The 14374-nt window shown below is 46.6% G+C and overlaps 1 protein-coding gene across 8 annotated transcripts in view; it reads left to right on the forward strand.

Annotated features, from left to right (window-relative positions):
- The window catches only part of KATNIP (katanin interacting protein), a 242530-nt gene that overhangs the window by 72891 nt on the left and 155265 nt on the right, over positions 1–14374 (forward strand). For all 8 annotated transcript variants that reach the window (XM_017848639.1, XM_017848640.1, XM_017848643.1 and 5 more), the window contains 2 exons: positions 9631–9800; positions 12031–12128. In XM_017848639.1, the coding sequence (XP_017704128.1) occupies positions 9631–9800; positions 12031–12128 (268 nt within the window). The remainder of the gene's footprint in view (positions 1–9630; positions 9801–12030; positions 12129–14374) is intronic.

Here is a 14374-nt window from a genome sequence, read left to right on the forward strand (position 1 = left end):
CCACAGTTTGTCTTCAGGCCTCAAACCTTGCAATAAGCTGGGGATTTGCAAATTCAGATTCTAGGGATGGCCAGGCAGTGAGTGGAGCCGGCTCAGTGGGACAGTGGGTACCTGGAGCTCCTGTCTCCAAGCTGCTCAGCCCAGGCCAGCTGTCTGTGAGACCACAGTTCCCCTCAGGTCCTGATCCTCCCAAGTCTGCCAGAGAAGCTGGAGATCTGGATTTGGTCTGTGAAATCTCCTGAGTTTTAAAATGTTGGTAATGAATTCAAATTAAAGCACAAAGCAAACAGAAAAACAATGCAGGCCCACAGAACTGGTGGGAGGAGGGGGAAGAAAGGGAGATGGGTACGAATGTGGGCCTCTGTGTTATGGGAGTGGGCTTAGGGTCTCGCAGATAACAGAGTCTGGGGTAAGGAGGTGTCATCCTGCATGCGACTTCAGCTCTGGTCTCACTGACTGGACTTGGTGTTATCAATAGGGGCCCTGGTGGCATATTGCATGGGACAAGTTTTTGTAATCTCACGAATTGCAGGAATTTAGCATCTCTACCCACCAGCCCCTTTACTACATTTCATTAAGACCCTAAATTCCATCTATGACAGCACCCACCCACTTTCCAGACACCCACCCACTGAGGCAGCCCCACTCCTGTTGGAGATCTTCTGAACAGCCAGTCTCTCCAGGGCCAGCCAGAAACACCACAGCAGTGTCCTCTGTGCCCAATAGCTCTGTGCTCATCCACCTCCTTCCCCACATCAGCCTCAAACTAGAACAGCGAAGGCTTGTGCTGATTAGACCAACGTGAGTTTCCATCATCATTAATGCCACGGAGCAGGATGTTTTTATTCAATCTCTGGCAGACTGGATGGTACCACTGAACACCTGGGTGATCGTTTAATCATCTGCATGTGACTTGTCTGGGGAGAGGCTGTCACAGTTCCTTATGAACAAATTGTTTCTCATTAATTGGGGGATCAATAAGTGTGCAATCAAAGAGGCACTGGCCGATAGTATAAATGAGAATTTCCAGAGACAAGGTTATAGCACAAAGACAATTAAAAGCTATATCAAAACTGAGTTGCCATAAAATTTGGGGGGATGTGTTGTCACCAAGAGGGAGCTGTCACGGTGACAGGAAATTAGAAGGTAGAGCTGGAAAGAAACACCTTCCAGTGGAGACTAGTGAAGAATGGGAATCCCTGTGAGCCATCATCGGTGAAATCTCAAAGGCACCTTTTACAGAGTGCCAGCCATATGCCAGACATCTCATCCCATCATTTTACTTTATCTGCACACTACCCAATGGGACAGAGTTACTGCACCCATTTTACAGGCAAGGAAGTGGAGGCTCTGAGCAGTGAGCAACTTGCCCGAGGTCTCACAGCCAGAAAGTGGTGGAGCCGGCCTGGACTCTACCTTTTGCTTAATGTTGTCATAAATAATCAAGAGGAGAAAAAAAACCTGCCGGATTGCCAGTGGCCCTAAGTTAAGTGAGGAGGGGTTTTGTGGGAAGAACTGCAATTTACTTGGAAATCTAGTTGTAGAACCTGATAGAAAACTAGCCTCTGAGCTTTACCCTGGACATTGAGGGAGATGAAAACCCAGGCTGCTTATCTGGGTTGTCTGTAACCTGAGAAAGGGGGATGTAATCGTTGGAGTGAGTTCTGAACAGAGGTCTGCCTAGAACACAGCTGCCCATAAGAAGCAGGGCAGCATTTTTCTTTTATTCATTCAGCAGGATTTCACTGAGTACCTTCTAAGTGCCTGGCATTGCCATTAATGCAAAGGGAAGCATTGTGATAAGGAAGACACAGACTGTATTAGTTCGTGTTTTTTGGCTGTTAGAGACAGAAACCCAAGGTAAATGGACTTAAGCAGCTAGGAAACACTGGCTCATTAAATTAAGAAATCCAACATCGAGCTGGGAATGGTGGCTTCTGCTTGTAATCTCAACTATGCAGGAGGCGAAGGCAGGAGGATCGCTTGAGCCCAGAAGTTCAAGACCCTGTCTCTAAAATATTTTTTTATTTTATTTTATTTTTTTTTTATTTTTTTTATTTTTTTTTTTTTTTTTTATTTTTTTTGAGACAGAGTCTGCGCTCTGTCACCCCAGGCTGGGTGCAGTGGGCCGGATCTCAGCTCACTTGCCAGTTCTGCCTCCCGGGTTCAGGGGCCATTTCTCCTGGGGCTCAGCCTCCGAGTAGCTGGGACTACAGGCGGCCCTGCCAACCTCGCCCGGCTAGTTTTTTGTTATTATTTTTTTTTTAGTAGAACGGGGTTTTCCACCCGTGTTAGTCAGGGATGGGTCTCGATCTCCTGGACCCTCGTGATCCCATCCCGTCTCGGGCCTCCCCCAAAGTGCTGGGATTACCCAGGCTTGAGCCCACCGTGCCCGGGCCTAAAATATTTTTTTAAAATAGCCAGGTGTGGTGGCACCCACCTATAGTTCTAGCTACTCACTACTTAGGAGGCTGAGGTGGGAGGGTCACTTGTGTCTAGGAGTTCAAGGCTGCAGTGAGCTATGATCATGCCACTGCACTCCAGTCTGGGTGACAGAGTGAGACACTGTCTCTAAAAAAAAAGAAATTCATCATGATACTCTTGGTCTCAGGCCTAGGTAGATCCAAGTGCTTAGATGATGTAATCAAAATCAACTATTCTCCATTTTCTCTACCCTCGTTTTCCCATATTGGAGCCATTCTCAGACAGGTACTTCACTTGCAGTGGCCAAGACAGCCAGGAAAAGCCCCTACGTACATCCTACCTGGAAGTATTAGGGATCTTTCCTAATGCTTCCAGCGAAAGTGCTGAGGAAGTTTCCCATTGGCCTGGCGTGGGCCCAGTTCCATCCCAAGCTATGTTAGGCCATTTTTGCATTACTATAAAGAAACAGCTAAGACTGGGTAATTTATAAAGAAAACAGGTTTCATTGGCTTACAATTTTGCAGGCTGTACAGGAAGCATGGTGCCGCCATCTGCTTGGCTTTTGGGGAGGCCTCAGGGAGCTTGTATTCATGGCAGAAGGCAAAGTGGAAGCAGGCATATCACATGGTGAGAGTAGGAGAGAGAGGGTGGGGGGAGGTGCCGCACACTTTTAAATAGCCAGATCCTGGGAGAACTCACTATCGCAAGGATAGCATCAAGGGGATGGTGCTAAACCACTCATGAGAACTCTGCCCCCATGATTCAGTCACCTCCCACCAGGTCCTACCTCGACACTGGGGATTACAATCCAACATGAGATTTAGAGGGGACCTACATTCTAACTATATACAAGCCAGTCACTCCCTGTGTCCCGCACAGTCTGCTGGCCGTTCCTTGGCCACCCCACTAAATTGTGCAGTGGAGTCAGTTTCACCCACTGGAGTCAGTTTCATGGAGTGAAAGAAGGAATGGTGCTGTACCCACAGATCTGAGATGGGGGAGATTCCGGCCAGGCAGAGAGAGCAGGTGTCTACCACACAGCTCTTATCCTTGAAGAACTCCCCAGGTAGTGGCAGGGTGAGCACAAGGCCACCTATGACAAAAGAAGCAGAAAGTGATTGTGTGCTTCAGGAGAGGACTGGGGGCAGGGAGTAGGGGGACAGAATCTGGAGATGTGACAGCCCTGCCTCACCCCTGCAGAAACTCTCCCAGCTGCCTGTCCCAGTGGACTCTGAGTGATTCTTGTCACTCAACCTCATGAAAGAGGTAATCACGCCTGACAGGATTCATGAAAGAGCAGGCAGAGTGATCAAAGGTCTGAGTAATGAGGATGGACTGAGAAGATGAGGGCCCTTGTATCTGAAGAGGTGACGGCAGATAGGGGCTGTAATATACACCCACCTCTAGACTGTAGGGGGTAGACCCAGATTTGCTCTCCAGGTCCAAGAATCCAGCAATGCTGTGATCATTTGGTCCTTGAGAAAGGTCATTCAAGGGAAATTTACAGGAAAACTTGCCCACAAAACTGCCTGCAGCCCCAGGAGAAGATCCAGGCAGAAAGAAGGAAGGAGAGAACCAGCATCTGGTTCTCTCGCCTGGGCCTTTATCTGAGCCAGAGCTTTAACCCAGTCTGTCCTTTTGTCCTCATGGCAGCCCAGGGAGGTGCCAGCATCTTTAGTCTCCTGTTACAGAAGAGGAAACAGACCCCAGGGAGGTTTAGAGACTTGCTCAAGGTCACGCAGGCTGGGGAAATGGCGGAGCCTCCGGCACTGAGCTCTGTCCTCCACACTCACCTCCTCCACCTGCACAGATGCTCTTATGTGCAGCTCTGTGGAGCATCCTAGGGGACTTACAGGTTCTGGGGAGGAATGGCAGGCTTTCTGTACCCCTGCCTTCCCTGTCTTCACCCTTTAAGACTGGACTCAAATGCCACCCCCTCCAAGGAGCCCCCAGTTGCAAGCCAGTGCTCCCTCCTGTGACCTCTTCTTGCTCAGAGCCTATGTGATGTCTGGTGCTAAAGTCAAGGAACAGCAGGAAGGAGCAGGGGAGAGCACAAGTACTGCAGCCCCATGGGCCAGAACTCAAATCCAAGTTAGAGGTTTCCTTGACTCTCTAGCCTTGGGCAAGTTCATTTCTAAAATAGGCCAACATAACCTCAATCCCAGGATCACTGAAGGGTGAAGTGAGACAAGGCTCTTGAAGGCCCATAGCAAGCCCCCTACCCAACCCAGCGTTCATCATCATCATCAACATCATTATCATCATCATTCAGTAATTGACTGATTGATTGATTGAGATGGGGGTCTCACTCTGTTGCCTAGGCTGGAGTGCATTGGTGTGATCGTAGCTCACTACACTCTCCAACCCCTGGGTTCAAGTGATCCTCTTGCCTCAGATTCCCTCGTAACTGGGCCTACAGGTGTGGGCCACCACATCCAGCTAATTTTTGTAATGTTTATTATGATTATCATCCTTTCAATATAAAAACCTTCTCCCCAAATTGACATCCAGGTAATTCTTGAATGACTGATCCTTGGAGAACCCCCTCAGGCGACCTGAGATGACTGAGATCTAGAGGAACCATGTGGCTCATCGGTAGTGCCATGGCAGCCACACCTCTCAGAGACCACTCAGTCATAAGCCTAGTCACAATTAGGCTGCTGCCACCTGAGAACACGATGACCTGCCCTTTGTGTTCACTGGGTCCTCCTTGCCATCTACATCCCTGCCCTGGTGGCCCACGAGGAGGAGAATCCTCCCCGACCACACCAGCCCCAGCCATGTCAGGTCCCTAGACTCTGCCTCATCACACCCTGTGCTCCCCACTCACTGTGCCTTCACTTCCTCATCTGTGAAGGTGATTCCAAAGGCCAACATGGGCATAAAATGGAAATGGTGGGTGTGATGTGCGTCACATGAATGGTAGCTGTGAGCACTAGGGTATTCATCCATGTCTCCTGCCCCAACTTGAGATCCTTGGGCTCACTTGTTCCAGAAATAGGCATTGAGGCCGGATGCAGTGGCTCATGCCTGTAATCCCAGGACTTTGGGAGGCCAAGGTGGGTGGATCCACTGAGCCCAGGAGTTCGAGGCCAGCCTGGACAACACAGGAAGATCCTGTCTTAAAAAAAAAGTACAAAAATTAGCCAGGTGTGGTGGCACGCACCTGTAGTCCCTGCTACTCAGGAGGCTGAGGTGGGAGGATTGCTTGAGCCTGGGAGATCAAGGCTGCAGTGAGCTGTGATCACACCACTGCACTCCAGCCTGGGCAACAGAGCAAGACCCGGAAAAAAAAGAAAAGAAAGAAATAGCCATTCAGAGCTTTCCTCATTCAGCAGGCACCATGGCCCATAGGACAGAGGCTCAGAGTCCAGTGCGGGGGAGGAAGAATAAACAAATACATAGATACATCCATAATATAATGTTAACCAGTGATAGCGTGCCATGGAAAAAGTTGAACCAGCAAGCCAGTAGAGGGTGGCAGGGCAGCAGGAGGGAAGAACTCAATTTTAGATAGGGCAGGAGTGGAATCTGATTTATCTGAGTTCCCTGCGCCCAGGACAGCTTTTTATGCAAAGTAGGCTATCAATTTTTTAAAAAACACTTTTCTTTGATGCCACCTGAATATTACTGATGCACTCCGCTGCAGTAGGGGAGTTCCTTTAGCAATTCCTTTCACAGTCTGAATAATTATCTCCTAATTTATCAGTTTCATAAATCTACATTTTCATAAATCATTCTGCTTAAGGAGGGGCACCCATGGACTGCCAGCCTCAGATCCTGGGTAACTGGATGCCATGACTGTTAATGTGGCATCGGAAGGCAGGGAGAGAAGTTGAGGCAGGCTGTCTGCCTGGGTGATCAGATTCCCCGCCCTGTACTGCCACAGGCCTCCCGGGACCTAGGCTCCCGCTCGCTCCCCAGAGATTGACGGTGCCTACATTGTCCCTTGATTGTTTGCTCCTGCAAGCGTAGCTATTGCTGTGTTTGGAAATTGTCTCTTAGTTACTTGTGTTTTTTTTCTGTTTTATGTTGTTGCCCAACAATCAGGCATCTCCCAGGCTTCCAAGGCTGGCAAGAGATAAGCAGTCTGTAATAAATGTTCCTGCCACAATTGGTGAAAAGATGAGTGTATCAGCCGCTAAAGAAATGCTTAAAAAATAAACAAATCACCCACAATGCCACCACCTTCCCTCAACAACCTATTTCATTTTACATTTATCACCTTCCACGCTGGGTCCACAAACACACAGTTTTCCAACTTTACCTTTGCTACATATGCCTTCTTTTTCTTTTCATTTCATTTCTTTTCTTTTGTTTCTTTCTTTCTTTCTGTTTTTTTTTTTTTTTTTTTTTTTTTTTTTTTTTTTTTTTTTTTTTTTTTTTTTTTTTTTTTTTTTTTTTTTTTTTTGGAGACAGGGTCTCTGTCTGTCACCCAGGCTGGAGTGCAGTGGCATGATCATGGCTCACTGCAGTCTCAACCTCCCCAGTTCAAGCCATCCTCCTGCCCCAGCCTCCCAAGTAGCTAGAACCACAGGTACACGCCACCACGCCCAGCTAATTTTAATATTTTTTATAGAGACAAGGTTTCACCATGTTGCCCAGGCTAATCTCAGAACGCCTGAGCTCAAGAGTTCAGTCTGCCTGCCCCAGCCTCCCAAAGTGCTGGGATTACAGGCATGAGCCACTGTGCCCTGGACTATGTATCATTTTTATTCTGCCTTTTTCATCACCACTCCCCCACCCCCCACTGAACAGATCACAGTCCCCCATGTTTCTGTAGAGTCTTCGTAATGAGAGCATCTGTGTAATAGCAGCTTCCACTTCTCTGGTGTTGGACATTTGGGTTGCTTCCAGGGTTTTGTTATTACTGAACACTGACTATCTTCTTGCCCAGAGTTCATATGCTCAGGAACAATTTGCTGGAATGTGCTTACTGGGCAAAGACCAAACATATGGCATTTTCTATATTTTCATACTACTTCTGAGAAGGTTCTATGAATTACCAGCAGTGTCTAAGTTTGCCAGTTTCAACATCATCTTGCCAGCTTTACAAGTTGTCTTCATTTCGGTGTAGACTCTGGAGCCAAACTGCCTAAGTTTGCATTCTACCCCTGCCGCATACTATAATAGCTATGTGACCTTGGGCGAGTTCTTTAACCTTTCTATGCCTTATACTGCTTATCTACTAAATGGAGGTAATAAAAGTGATTACGGCCGGGCACAGAGGCTCACTCCTGTAATCCCAACACTGTGGGAGACCAAAGTGGGCAGATGGTCAGGAGTTCAAGACCAGCCTGGCCAACGTGGTGAAACCCTGTCGCTACTAACAACACAGGCAAAAAAAATTAGCCAGATGTGGTGGCACACGCCTGTAGTCCAAGCTACCTCAGCTGGGAGGCTGAGGTAGGAGAATCAGAAGTGCTTGAACCCTGGGAGGCGGAGGTTGCAGTGAGCCGAGATTGCATCACTGCACTCCAGCCTGGGCGACAGTGTGAGACTCCGTCTCAAAAAAAAAAAAAAAAAAGTGATTACCCTGTAGGATTATTGTGAAGAGGAACATCTTCATACAGTTGATCATTATTATTCTCTGACTCTCTGTCTGTGAGTCTGTGTCATCACTAAAACTGATCTGTAACCCCACAGTTGATACTTGTGTATTTTTGCGGTCACTTGCAGACGCATGCAGAGAGGCAACATTTTTAGTCCCCCAATACACACGTTCCCAGCTGATACAGAACAAGGCAATTCTCTGCCTCTCATACTATAAGCAAGTGTCCTTTTAGCAGTGTACATAGTGCCATGTTTTTCACATTTTTGTGCTTTCTGCTGGTGATTTCGTTTCTTAAACTGGCCTCATACATAGTGCAGAAATGCTGTTCAGTGTTGCTAGGCATGAGGCTGTGATGTGCCTTATGAAGAAAATATATATGTTGGGAAGCTTTGTTCAGGCATGAGTGATAGTGCTTTTGACTGTGAGTTCAGTGTGAATGAATCAACGATGTAATAAGTCATCTTTAAACAGAAACACACATACACAAGGTTCTCTGTTGATTGGGTCATGAAAATGTGACCAAAGACTCACAGGCACCTAACCCTGTATTTCCTCTAGGAGCAGTAGTTCCAAATTGGCTAATTCAGAATTCACGGTGACTTTCTAGACCACTTGTACTGTGAATAATGAGAATCAACTTTAGGTTTTTAGAGCAGAGTTTAGCATACAGTGTGTACCTTTTATGTGATTGCTATTATTTTTTAAAATTTAAATTGTGCTAATTTGATTGGCATTTATTTAATTACTGAAGAAGATGCACACTTGTTGCTAGGTTGGCTGGTTGTCTGTATAAATGTAGTTGATGTAGGGGCATCTAAAGCTGTGTATAAAATGCAGGCAAATCTGGCGTCCAATGGAAGCAGTTTTCTGGGGGCTGAAGAGGACACTGTATCCTGCATATGGCAGTGTGACATCAGGATTGGGTAAAGGACCAGGCTCAAGGTGTAAGGATGGTCTTCAGTGAAAGCTAAATTAGGGACCTGGCCACACTCCTGCCTTTTAGCCAAAAGACATGATAATCCTATTGTTAACCTTGAACCGACGCCTGCATTGATATATTTTTTAACTGCATTAGAATATGAAATGATGGCCTTTGAAATATCAGGGATGAGTGTTTTGAGAACACATCTATTCACTGAAGCAAAACATTAGCCCACCTGGTCTGACGAAAGATGTTTTCTGATTTGTAAATGGATGGTGTGAAATCTCTCTCACAAAGCCTGAGAGCCTAAAAACCACTTTTTGTTACACATCAAATGAAGTTTCACACAAAATGAAATTGCATAAAATTGGTATATTTTCAGAAAGCCCAGGCTGTATGATAGCAGTGTGTACACACACGCCTCCTCTCTGCCTTGGCCAGCATGGGGCCTGAACTGGGTGTGTTCTTTTTCGCTAATGTGTATTTGAACCTCAGAATGAGAGCTGCAGAAACTTCCCTGTAGGGCCCCAAACTGTCTCCCCCTCGTGGCTTCTCTAAGTGGGTAATGGGCCTGTTAGAGGCTGTTTGTGGACAAACAGCTGGGCACACGCCCCCTGGGCTCTGATTAGAGACGCTTCACTGTGGGAACAGCAGTTCGCTCCTGGCTTGGGGGTTCAGCAGCCCAGACTCTCAGATGATGAGGAGGAACAAGCTACTGTTTCTCTTTCAGGATATTAAAGCATTTGAAAAGCAAGGACCCCGTGCAATTGAGGCTGGAGCACTTGGAGCAAGGTTTCTCTGTCTATGTCAACGGTGCCAATTCAGAGCTGAAATCGTCACCGCGGAAAGCCATTCACTCTGACTTCTCCAGAAGTGCCTCCCACACGGAGGGGACACACGGTGAGCACAGGCCCTCCAGGCTGAGTCACAGCTCTGTTAATCAAAATTAATTAGGGGCTGGGTACAGTGGCTCACACCTGTAATCACAGCACTTTGAGAGGCTGAGACAGGTGGATCACTTGAGGCCAAGAGTTCCAGACCAGCCCGGGCAACATGGTGAACCCCTATCTCTACTAAAAACATGAAAATTAGCCACGCATGATGGCATAGCATATACCTGTAGTCCCAGCTACTGAGGAGGCTAAGGCACAAGAATCACTTAAATCTGGGAGGCGGTGGTTGCAGTGAGCCGAAATCGTGCCACTGCAGTCCAGCATGGGTGACAGAGCAAGACTCTGTCAAAAAAAAAAAAAAAAAAAAAAAAGTGACTATGGAACCACATCCTGGGCATGTGAACAATGAACACAAGTTAACTACACCTGCATGGCCAGAAAGAGCATAAGAATGAGAAAGAGAAATCCTGTTTTATTCCTTTTTAAACTAGTCTTGGCCTCTACTACCCCAGAGCAAAGGCAGTCAAAGCAGTAAATTTCTAGCTTTTACATTTCCTGGGTCTTAAGTCAGTACTTTAAGGAAATGTCTAGGGAAATTTTGGATTATATCTGATTTTTCACTTGATATGTCTTAACTTTAGTACCTAACCCCTGTGTAATATTTGATTCCACTGCTCATTTCTGCATTTAGTTAATCTATACCGTGCATACTTTAAATGGATTTCGTGTGCCCTATAAGAAAACCGCAGGAAGCTTGTATATAATAGAAAAATACCCAACCCAGCCTAGCATAGGCACCAAAAATGATTGGACAGTTGAATGAATGAAACAGCAGAGCATGTGGCGTCAGGATACCATGGGGAAGCCACTTAGTCTCTCTGTGCCTTTGTTTGCTCATCTCTAAAATGGGACTCAGCGAGGCATGGTGGCTCATGCCTGTAATCCCAGCACTTTGGGAGGCCAAAGTGGGCAGATCGTTTGAGCTCAGGAGTTAGAGGCCAGCCTGGGCAACATAGTGAGACCCTGTCTCTGCAAAAAATATAAAAAGTAGCTGGGCATGGTGGTGCCTGCCTGTAGTCTCAGCTACTCAGGAGACTGAGGCAGGAGAACTGATTGAGCCCAGGAAGTCAAGGTTACAGTGAGCTATGACCATGCCACCGTACTCCAGCCTGGGCGACAGAGAGAGACCCTGTTTCAAAATAAATAAATAAATATTTTAAAAAATAAAATAAAATGGGACTGGCGAGACTGCTTATCCCAAGTAGTTGTCAGAATGCCTTTCAAGGTAGGCTGCCTTGTTGGAGAGGCCAGTGTGCTACCAAGCAAGTTATAAGAGGATCTGGAATGAGGCAGACTGGATTTGAATGAACCCTGTTCTGCCACTTTCTGGCTTTGAGACCTTAGGCAATTAGGACTTCTCTGACCCTCAGTTTCCTCTTGCATAAAATGGGAATAATTATGCCTGCCTTGCAGGCTTGCTGGGAAGATTAAATGATGTAAGAAATGTAAATTCTCTGGCACACAGTAACTTTGATTTGTGTTATTCTAATCTATAGCCTCACAGACATGGTAAGATCCCAAGCCATTAATATATAGTAAAAGTCAAAACAACAACAAAAGGGCAAGAAGAGAAAGTGATTCCTGAAATGTTTTCCTAGGAGAGCCACTACAGTTGAACTCAGAGTGTAGCTTGAGCTCCCCAGCCCCCAGGGCAAAGAGGGAAACCAGTGGCTCTCCTAGTTTTCATGGTGGAGGCAGACCTGCTGCTAGTAAGGAGAATTCAACTTTTCCTGGTCCAGGTTTCAGGGAGGAAGAGATTACAGGAATCTGTGTACTTGGAACACCAGCAGTACCTTCATTCATTCATTCAGCAAAGAGATTCACCCTCTACCCTCTTTTACACAAATGATGACCTCTTGTACCGACTGTCCTGAACCTTGTCTCTATAGCTTAGAGACTCTTCTCTGTATATATAGATCTGTCTGATCTGACCATATACTATACATATTATTCCATGGCATGGATATACTGGAACTTATTTACCCATTCCTTTTTTGCTCAACATTTAGCTTGTTTTCTAATGTCTTGTTGCCACAAACAGCGCTGTAGTCAATGTCCTGATACATAAGACTTTGGGCACACTGATACGTATTTTAGACATGAGTTACAAACCAACCCAGTACTGTGAGCTTGTCATCAGTGCCTCACCCAGTCTCCTTCCCTCGTCTCTGGTGCAGATTATGGACGAAGAACTCTGTTTCGAGAAGCTGAAGAAGCCTTAAGACGCAGTTCACGGACAGCCCCCAGTAAAGTCCAGCGCCGAGGATGGCACCAGGTCTGGAGATTGTAGCCCCAGCCCATGCTTTAGAATATAGAGTGTGGGTGGCTGTGGGAATAGAAATGCAATCAGAGCATTTAAAACCCCCATGGGCCAGGCGCAGTGGCTCCTTTATGCAATCCCAGCATTTTGGGAGGGTGAGGTGGGAGGATCACTTTGAGCCCAGGAGTTCGAGACCAGCTTGGGCAACAAAGTGAGACCTCATCTCTACTAAAAATAAAAATAAAAAATTCGCCAGATGTGGTAGCACGTACCTCTAGTCCCAGCTACTCAGGAGGCTGAGGTGCGAGGATTGCATGAGCCCAGAAGTTTAAGGCTGCAGTGAGCTACAGTTGCATCACTGCACTCCAGCCTGGGCAACAGAGAAAGAGCCTGTCAAAAAAACAAAACAAAACAAACAAACAAAAAAACACCCTATGGGGAGTAGGTGGGTCTGGCCAGGCACGGTCGTGTTCCCTTTCTGCATGTGGTACTGACCTCTGGAGAGACCTCTCCACTGCGTGGCTCTCCCCTTTGGATGTGGCCACTCCAGCCCCACTGAGGAGTGTAGAAAGGTCAGACTCACAGTCCCATCATGATGACTCATTCATTCAGCTCTTTTTTTTTTTTTTTTTTAATTAAGTATCCCCTATGTGCCAGGCACAGTCCTGGATGCCAGGGATACAGTGGGTGCATATGACAAAGCCCCCTGCCCCATATAACCGAGATGCCATTTTGGGTTGCAGCTGGTGTGCTGATGTCAGGAGCTTGCATTTCGGAACATCTACCTCAGTTACCAGGCATAGGCTCAGCTCCCATGTAACTCGTTTCCTTTGCCCTCCCAGCAGAACTGTAGAGTACGTTCTAACATTGTCCCTCTTTATAAGGAGCTGAAGAGATGGAGATTCAGAAAAGTTCAGTGAGTTTTCCAAGGTCAACAGCTACGAAGTGGCAGAATCAAGAGTCAGTCTTAGATCTTTTGCCCCAAATTCTGTGTTCTTGCTCATATAGTTCTTGATATTTTACCTCGTAGTCACTCACACCTTACTGGGGACCAGCAGGTTCCAGCCCCGTCAAATGAAGAATGACAAGGTTCACAAACTTGGAAAGGAAAGCTTTATTTCTCAAAAAGGGTGGCAGCCTTCCTCCCCGGGTGGCCATTCCGGCAGGCTAGGAAACACAGCCTCAGGCCAGAAGCCAGAAACCTGCACTTTTGAAGTTCGGAGGGATAAGGCAGGGATTTATGCTGAATAGGTGGCCCAATATACATATTCAGTAAGCTGTAGGAGGAGTTATGAATATTTATAAACGGAGACATATGCACATGTGCAGTTGAGCTTCATGCCTCTCCATGGATCCATCGTCAAAAAATGGCGGCATTAGCAGGATCTGAGAGTGGAGGTTTTGGCCTTCTGATGTCAAAAGGCGAATCAGGAGACACGGAAACCCTCATTGTGCATCCTCCATAGAGGGGTCAGAACCACTCTGTGGTCAGTGGTCTCTTACCAGGAATAAATGCTGGTCAGTTGTGTAGTAACCACAGAATGGATAGGCAGCAGGCAGGCTGTTGGTTGATATCAGTGGTGGAGTCTTTGAAAAGGGCTTGTTTCTTTCTTTCTTTTTTTTTTTTTTTGAGACAGAGTCTCACTCTGTCACCCTGGGTGGAGTGCAGTGGTATGATCTTGGCTCACTGCAACCTCCACCTCCCAGTTTCAAGCGATTTTCCTGCTTCAACCTCCCAAGTAGTTGGGATTACAGGTGCCTGCCACTACACTGGTCTAATTTTGTATTTTTAATAGAGATGGGGTTTCACCATGTTGGCCAAACTGGTCTCAAACTCCTGACCTCAGGTGATCTGCCTGCCTCAGCCTTCCAAAGTGCTGGCATTACAGGCGTAAGCCACCGCACCCAGCTGAAAAGGGCTGGTTTCTTTTTAACCCTTAGAAAAGAAAACCTCTGGCGGTTAATGAGGGAGGGGATATAATGAGGCATGTCTGACCTCCCATCCTATCATGGCTGGGAACTCAGTTTTAAGGTTACTCTGGGGTCCCCTTGGCCAAGAAGGGGTTCATTCAGTTGGCTGGGATCTTGAGATTTTATTTCTCAGTCCTGACTGTACATTTAAATGGCCTAGGGAGGTTTTAAAACATAGATACTCAGGCCCCACCCCCAGAGATTCTGACTTGCTGAGGCTTAAGCAGTGTTATTTTAAAATTACTGTAATTTTTTCTCTTTAAAATTTATTTTTTTACTATATTTTTATT

This window comes from Rhinopithecus bieti, unplaced genomic scaffold (genome assembly GCF_001698545.2).
Source record: "Rhinopithecus bieti isolate Rb0 unplaced genomic scaffold, ASM169854v2 scaffold_31940, whole genome shotgun sequence".
Classification (NCBI taxonomy): domain Eukaryota; kingdom Metazoa; phylum Chordata; class Mammalia; order Primates; family Cercopithecidae; genus Rhinopithecus; species Rhinopithecus bieti.